This window comes from Sander vitreus, unplaced genomic scaffold (assembly GCF_031162955.1).
Source record: "Sander vitreus isolate 19-12246 unplaced genomic scaffold, sanVit1 ctg274_0, whole genome shotgun sequence".
Taxonomy (NCBI): domain Eukaryota; kingdom Metazoa; phylum Chordata; class Actinopteri; order Perciformes; family Percidae; genus Sander; species Sander vitreus.
The window spans coordinates 4,285-12,500 of NW_027595437.1; the positions used below are offsets into that span (position 1 = coordinate 4,285).

The window sequence follows — 8,216 nt, forward strand, 5'->3', positions numbered from 1 at the left end:
CAACAAGTAGGTAGTATTGGAAGTCTTTCCCTCCCAGCCATAAGAAACTATGTACACTGTTCCTGTCCTCTTTCTCTTTTTCATTTCAGAGACTGTATGTTTTCTATTTTTCTCTTCATGTTGTGTATTGTTAAATAATTGTAGGGAACCCAACAAGCAGAGCCCGCTGAAGGTTTTATGGGTTTTTCTTTTTTAGTTAATGTCTCTTAACTCTTTTTTAACATGTGCTAAATAAATCAGGGCAAATCATATGTTGTCTAAGATGTACTTTATCAGATGAAACAGTGACAAAGAGTCCAGTGAACAGACGTCTTGTTCAGTCTCCGCTCTCTTTAAACGGCAGGAGAAAACAGTTAAAATACCTATAACGGTATCCATGCATATTAGTGACTGGTCATCACACACACACACACACACACACACACACACACACACACACACACACACACACACACACACACACATACACAAATGTTTGTTTCACTATCTTTGTGGGGACCCATCATTGACATAATGCATTCCCTAGCCCCTTACCCTAACCTTAACCATCACCACTAAATGCCTAACCTTAACCCTTACCCTCACCCTAACCAGAACCTCATTCTAACCCTAATCCTAAAACCAGGTCTTAACCCTCAAACAGACCTTTAACCTTGGGGGGTCCAGCATTTTTGGCCCACAAAGCTGTCGGGACCACACAAGTATACTGGACTCCCCGGTTTTTGGACCCCGCGAATATAGTAAAACAAGCACACACACACACACACACACACACACATCCTCCCGTTCATGCACACATATACACTTTGCATTCTGGCGAGGAACATGCCTGAATGATTTTTATTTTTGAAATTCAGTTACGTATATAATCTGTTTTTATTTCTTCTCGTAATCTAACGTAACGTCTCGGTGGTGCAAACACTCGTTTTTGAAAAGTTTCGGGACGGGGGGGAAGGATGAGGAAAACAAACAAATGACTGACAGGAGAAACAAAGAAGAGTCGTCATGCTAAATAACGGATGATGAAGTCCCCCCCCCCCCCCCCATGGTGTCGTTTGTGATGTCTTTCCTCTGATATGGTTGATAAATCCCAATCGTGCTACTTCTACGGTACGAGGCTCATGCACGGAGGAATGCCTGTCAGATACACGACAACTTTCATCCCTATCTTTTTTTCTATTTTTTTTGGGGGTTTGAGGATTTGATTGGAAGATGCAGGTGAAAGTTTATGATACAAAATATGTTACAGTATGTACGTCTCCCGTCTCTGAGTCACTCACTCACACTTGCTTCTGATTGGTCGGGGAAATGCTTCACCAAAATACTCGCAGCTGAAGTCACGTCAGTGCGGCCGATAGCGTACGTACACTCTTTAACTAACACGTTCTCACCCCCGAGCAGCGCTTGGTCAGGTGACTTTGGCGTTTGTTATTGACGCAAAAAGTTTCCTTTAGCGTCATATCTAGACGCGCTCCGTCGGGAGTCTTGGCGGCGGAATTTGAAGACGCAGCGGATGTTTTTGGAGCATCAACCTCCAAACACGTACTTGCACTAACTGCAGTATTCAACGCTATGGGTTTTTCTTCAATTCGGGCATGCAAAATACAATTCTATGTGCCCAAATTAATTTTTTTCTGGTCTCTATATCATTTTTCGGGGTTTTTTTTAAAGGAAAAAATACGAAAAAAAACGTTTTAAAAACCCGCCAAAAATAATTCAAAAATGTTGAAAAAAAAGTTTGAAAAGAAATATAAATCTTCGGGAAAAAAGCACCTCCCTAGGGAGGTGTTCCAGGCATGTCCAGCTGGGAGGAGGCCTCGGGGAAGACCCAGGACTAGGTGGAGGGACGTCCAGCTGGGAGGAGGCCTCGGGGGAGACCCAGGACTAGGTGGAGGAACGTCCAGCTGGGAGGAGGCCTCGGGGAAGACCCAGGACTAGGTGGAGGGAACGTCCCAGCTGGGAGGAGGCCTCGGGGGAGACCCAGGACTAGGTGGAGGGACGTCCAGCTGGGAGGAGGCCTCGGGGAAGACCCAGGACTAGGTGGAGGGACGTCCAGCTGGGAGGAGGTCTCGGGGAAGACCCAGGACTAGTGGAGGAACGTCCAGCTGGGAGGAGGCCTTGGGGAAGACCCAGGACTAGGTGGAGGCACGTCCAGCTGGGAGGAGGTCTCGGGAAGACCCAGGACTAGGTGGAGGGATTATATCTCCAACCTGGCCTGGGAACGCCTCGGGATCCCCCAGTCGGAGCTGGTTAATGTGGCTCGGGGAAATGGAAGTTTGGGGTCTCCTGCTGGAGCTGCTACCCCCGGCAATACCGGATAAGCGGACGAAGATGGATGGATGGATGGGAAAAAAAACCCTAAAAAGACCTGTATCAATGTCAAAAAAATGCCGAAAAAAACGCCGACATCTTTTCGTCAAACCTTCGTCAAAAAAAAGTCAAACGTTGAAATCATCAAAAGTGTAAAATGACCCCGAAAAAAGCATCAAGCACCAACTTGATTGGCCGACGGGACGTTCAAATGAAATGATGAAATGCCCAAAAGGGCAGCTGGGTTGTTATAGTTACTCGGCCATCGTGGCGTTTTAGTTGCCCATCGGCGACCCTTATCGTTTAACCCTGAATTGTATTTACTTTTACGTTCTTATTATCCTAATTTATTTTTTATAAAATAATTTTCCAAATCAGAAAGTTTAAGAAGCTTTCTGCTATTTTTTATAATGCTTTTCTCTGTGTTTTTCTATTTCTTTGTTTTCATAATTGACAGGATGTCTTATTAAAAGAGGGTCGCCCCTCACTGGGCCTCATTCATCTTAAAGCCCCAGTGTGTGACGTGTTTAGTTCATTATCTAAATCTGTGTTGCTCGTTCACCAACTCGTCCTTTTTCATGAATATTTACCTCCACCATCCATTCAGAGGATTCCTATCGGCTTGACATGTTACATTAGCGTTAGTCCAGTGTGAGGGAGTTTCTCCCGTCTAGCGTTGAGATCAGATATCATCAACTCTCTCGCTCCACGCAGTTCAGACTACGTATCACAGCTACGGTAGCCTTCACGCTTCAAGAAGACGCTCTCTATCTCTTTTCAATCTCCTTTTTCGTCTTCTGGACGAAGAAGAAGACGAAGACTCCTGTTGCTGACATTTGGATTGTGAATACGTGTGGTCCTCCATGTTTCCTTCTTCAAACCTGCCGGGGCCGGGAAGCTACGATACCCGTTAGCAGCGTTAGCAGCAGCTGGGAGTTTATCATGTGACAGAGAAAACACGAAAGGTGGAGCAGTATGTCCTGTATGTCCCTTACACACACACACACACACATATACACACACACACACACACACACACACACACACACACACACAGAGACACACACACACACACACACACACACACACACACACACACACACACACAGACAGACAGACACACACACACACACACACACACACACACACACACACACACACACACACACACACACACACACACACACACACACACACACACACACACACACACACACACACACACACACACTAAGGTGGAGCAGTAGTATGCTGCCTGCTCATGCTAATACCAGCTACGTATTTCTAGATGCAGCATGAATATGGAGCGTCTCCCCCAGTTCATGCTAACGCTAATGTAACATGTCAAGCCAAAAGGAATACTAGGAATTGATGGTGGAGGTAAATATTCATGAATTGTGCTCGGCCTATATACTTATACTTATACTCTTATACTATACCTATATACAGCGTTTCGACATTTCTCTAAGTGTGCACACGGCCCTGCCATCTCACGCCCTTTTATGGGAATTAACGGGGCGTTTAAATATTATGCTAAATAGCAACGGGCACGAGCTTTACATTTACGAAGACATTGGGATTCATCATTGTAAGAACACACCTGCGAACAATTCTGCTGTTTAAGAACACGTCATGAATCAGACGTAGACCTTTTTTAGGGACTTTTAAGAACAAATATAAGAAAGAATTTAGAAAGATATTGGTGAATGAGGCCCAATGATCTCTGGAGTATAAAGTATAGTATAATGTATATGACCGATAAATAAGACTGAAGTGATACTGAAACATGCCGATATCTGCGGGTGGAGCTTTCCCGCCTTCATTAATTATTTGGAAAATAACGTGTTCCTTTCCCAGAGTGCACGGCGTCGGGACAAACGTGATTTGAATGCTGAAGAGCTTCTGGCGCTGCATTTCCCTTTCCCTATTTAAATCTGTTGCAGAATACTTGATGTGTTATCTCTCTCTCACTGAAAAGATCACACAACAAATGAATTTCTTAGTTACTTTACATTATGTTCCCTGCAATAATTACTGTAGTTTTTATAACACACACATTAATATTGTTATTATTATTCTGTTCATTTGTTGATGCTATTTTCCTGCTTGTAGTAATGTTGCATATTTTGAAAAGTAAAAGGCTTTCGTTCCTAGTCTGAACACTTCTGAGCTACAGCCAGACCAGACAAGTCAACATCAGACCAGATTAATCCAGTCCAGAGTAACTTTGTCCACATCAGACCAGATTAATCCTGTCCAGAGTAACTTTGTCCACATCAGACCAGATTAATCCAGTCCAGAGTAACTTTGTCCACATCAGACCAGATTAATCCAGTCCAGAGTAACTTTGTCCACATCAGACCAGATTAATCCTGTCCAGAGTAACTTTATCCTCTCTACAGTCGCACTTTGGAAAACCATGTTAGTCCAGCGCTGCTCAGAATGGCTCGGTTTAGTCCCTAAAGTTAAGATCAGCTCAGTGTCGTTGTGTGAACAGTATTCAGGCTCAGCATAGATCAGTTAAACCCAGTTTTCAGAGTTCAGTTAACATGTTAGATTCATTCGTTTCAGCAGCGTCTGGATCATCCCTCCAAGAGTTTTTTAATCTTTCATCTCTTGCAACCTCGGATAAAAGCTCAAGAGTTCTCGCTCATGATTCCCTTACTTTCCTTAAAATGTGACCTGAAGTGGCTTCAGCAGCTGAATAAGAGCCAGTGGAGAGATCATCCATACATATTCCCGAACTCCATTCGATTTGAGATACATTTTCATCCTCCTCTAAGACATCTTAACCCACTGTTGGGGTTTAAACCTACAAAACCTTTACATTTCAAGGAAAAGAGCTCCAACACTTCACTCAACTGAGCAGCGTTGAGCCCGTCTGTCGCTGTAAAAGAAAAGAAACCATCCTGGTTTGGTAAAGCCAAACGCTATACGCCTGCTAGCCGTCACCTGCTGTTTCACCACAACAACAAACATCCAAAGTAATCAAAAATCTGAGGGTTGTTTGGTTGTATACAGATCATCTCTGTCACTTCTTAGTCCAATCACAGATGAGTTAGACCAGCGGTCGGCAGTCCTTCAGATTCACCAAAAACTAACAGGCCAACTTCTCTTTTGAGAAATAAAACCACTCAGTCCGTTGACTCCAGGTTTAGACTTAAAAATAAGACCGTTGTCCTCGGCAGCAATCATTTTGTAGCCCTCCTCTTAAGGATTAAGGTGAGGAGGACGCAAAACTGACCCAATGATTCAACCTGTTTCGGGGTCATTCTTTGGGGATCTTGGCATCTTTTCCATTGGTTGAAGTCTCCTGGGGTTTGTGCAATGAGATTCAAAAGGTCAAAACTGTGAAAGGGAGGCAAATCCCCTCCTTATGCATTGTACACCAACATACGTTGAGGTAAAATGCATGAGGAGGAGATCTTTAAGACTTTGGAAAGTATTCGGGAGAACAATTATGGTTCCTTTTCAAATTCCTTGCTTTTGATTTTTGCTTTTTTGTGTCGCCTCCTGTACGGAAAACCATTCTGTCTTCATGTTGTCTCCTTTAATCCACAAAATGGTGAGAGGAAGTGAAAGCAAACCAGCAGTACTCAAAATATCCGTCTGAGTAGTCCCCGAGATCTCAGCTTGCAGTTCCCTGGGTTCAAGATCAGAGTTTCAAAGGAAGTTCAGAGTTCAGCGAGAGGTTGGCTGGTGGGGCGGCAGGGTTTGGAGGGGGAAGTGGCGGGCGTGGTCAGAGGTTATAAGGAGGAGATTTTGACGTTGTCGTGGGTGTAGGCGGTGGCCCGGGTGTTGCGCAGGATGCCGGGGACGGGCGCGGGCGACGAGGGGAGGCTCTCATCAGGCGAGTTGGCGGGTGGCGTGGGGATGCTGATGATGGCAGCGCTGAAATCTGGTTCCCCGCAGTTCAGCTTCAGGTCACACATCTGGGCGTTCAGACTGGAACGACTGAGGAGAGAAACAAACACAAGAGAGTTTATTTCATCAATGAGGAAAATGTGCTGCTTTACTTTTCCCGGGCGATTGGGCAACCCTTAGGCCTCCTGCACACTGGCTGCATAGTGTGTCTGTCTTTATTTGGGCTCCCATGGTAACAGGTTAGAGCGTGCACGCGTCTTAGGTGCGGCTCGAGCAGCGCCGAAAACGCGTACATGCTAGAAATAGGACCGACGCCTATTTTTCACGCTACATGCAAGCGTGTTGGAAGCGTTTCCAGACAACATAGAATACGAAAAGATGTTTATATGTCATTTAGACACAAATACATTTAATAAATGACACGTTGATGTTTGAAAGTCTCGAGGTTTTGACATAAATGTCATTAAAAAATATATATATATATTATTGCTAATATTGCCTGTCAATCCAGAAGGAAATATTCTGGAGCCTATTTCACCGTCAATCCTGCTGACGTTGTCGTTGCTGTAATCAGATCAGTTTATGTTTATGTTTATCTTTATGGGAAAAATCCATGTGTCCAGACAAGACTAGCAGCAGCAGCAGCAGCAGCAGCAGCAGCAGCAGTCAGACACCTTTCTGGTGTGGAAAGACATAGAAAACGCCACGCAGCTGACACGCAACAGAAACGCCACGCTGACGCCTCGCTCACGCCACGCTCACGCCACGCTCACGCCACGCCACGCTGACGCCACGCTCACACCACGCTCACACCACGCTCACGCCACGCTCACACCACGCCACGCTCACACCACGCTCACGCCACGCAGCCAGTGTGCAACCGCCCTTATTGTTGAAGAAATTCGTCCACGATGTCACAAAGTCTGCATGAACTAAAAACGTACCAACTTGAAAAAAATCATTTGTGCTAATCCCGAGGCCCAAATAAAACTACTTAATGCACTGCTAGCTAGCTGATTCACACGACGATTGTGATTGGTTTAAAGAAATCCCAATAAACCAGAGCAGGTTGTTCTCCCATCCAGAGTGCTGTGTGGACTAGTCAGACCTTCCTCTGCAGCGCTGTGGAGGAAGGTCTGGACATGTGAGACTAACAAATGTGTCATATTCACACAAGCAAAACCAAATCCCCCAGAAGAAATAGCTAAGTATTTAAGAAAATCACAAAGTTTTACAGTTATTTAAGTGTTAAAAGTCAAGGTTGTTGAACAAATTCTATCTTAAGTCCAACAGTTTGAGTTTTACAGGATGTTTATCAGGGCTTTATCTTTGTGTCTTCAGTACATTTGTGTTTCTTTGTGTCCGTTTATCGGTCAGTTTTCAGGAGACGGTCTTAAGGCGCTGACACACCGAGCTGATAATCGGCCGTCTGACAGTCTGGGAGGTCGGTGACTCGAGTCTGTCGGTGTGTCCCGTGCCGTCGTCCGTCAGAGGGGCCATCGGCCTTCATTTTGGCTGATTTGACTTGTATAATCGGGGGGGCGGGCACTGCCGGCAGTCAGACTCAATGAGCCATCTGATTGGTGGAGAGCTAACCAGGAAACGGGGAGCGGGATGAGCGTGACTAGAGTCTCTCAACATCTGATGAAGATCTTCTAAACTGACCTTTGTTGATCTGAAATGAAGACAGATTCAGCAGCTGCACGGCCTGTTTCTCTCTTCAAATGTTTTCAGAAACACATTACGGTGAAATATTTTAGGACAATATGAGATCGTATTCTGAACGAGACGCCATGATGGTCGGGGAGCAGCCAGACCCACGTGACACGTTCGTCCAATCAGCTGCCGGTTTTCATTTTTGGGCGACAATGCAGATTAACGCCGCCTGCTGTTATGGAGACGTATTACGTCTCGTCTCTTCGTCTCGTCTGGTGGGTGTGTAACGGCCGTCTGGTTGGTGTGTAACGGCCGTCTGGTTGGTGTGTAACGGCCGTCTGGTTGGTGTAACGCCGTCTGGTGTGTAACGGCCGCCTGCGGGGTGT

The 8,216-nt window shown here is 45.4% G+C and overlaps 1 protein-coding gene across 2 annotated transcripts in view; it reads right to left on the reverse strand.

Moving 5' to 3' along the window:
- Window positions 1-4,706: 4,706 nt before the first annotated feature.
- Window positions 4,707-8,216, reverse strand: part of kcnd1 (potassium voltage-gated channel, Shal-related subfamily, member 1) — a 73,186-nt gene continuing 69,676 nt past the window's right edge. Inside the window, exons 8-9 of one of the 2 annotated variants that reach the window (XM_078244651.1) lie at window positions 7,883-7,888; window positions 4,707-6,264 (exon numbers count right to left, since the gene is read on the reverse strand). In XM_078244651.1, the coding sequence (XP_078100777.1) occupies window positions 6,057-6,264; window positions 7,883-7,888 (214 nt within the window). In that variant the 3' untranslated portion in view covers window positions 4,707-6,056. The remainder of the gene's footprint in view (window positions 6,265-7,882; window positions 7,889-8,216) is intronic. The other variant, XM_078244653.1, reaches the window with a different exon arrangement.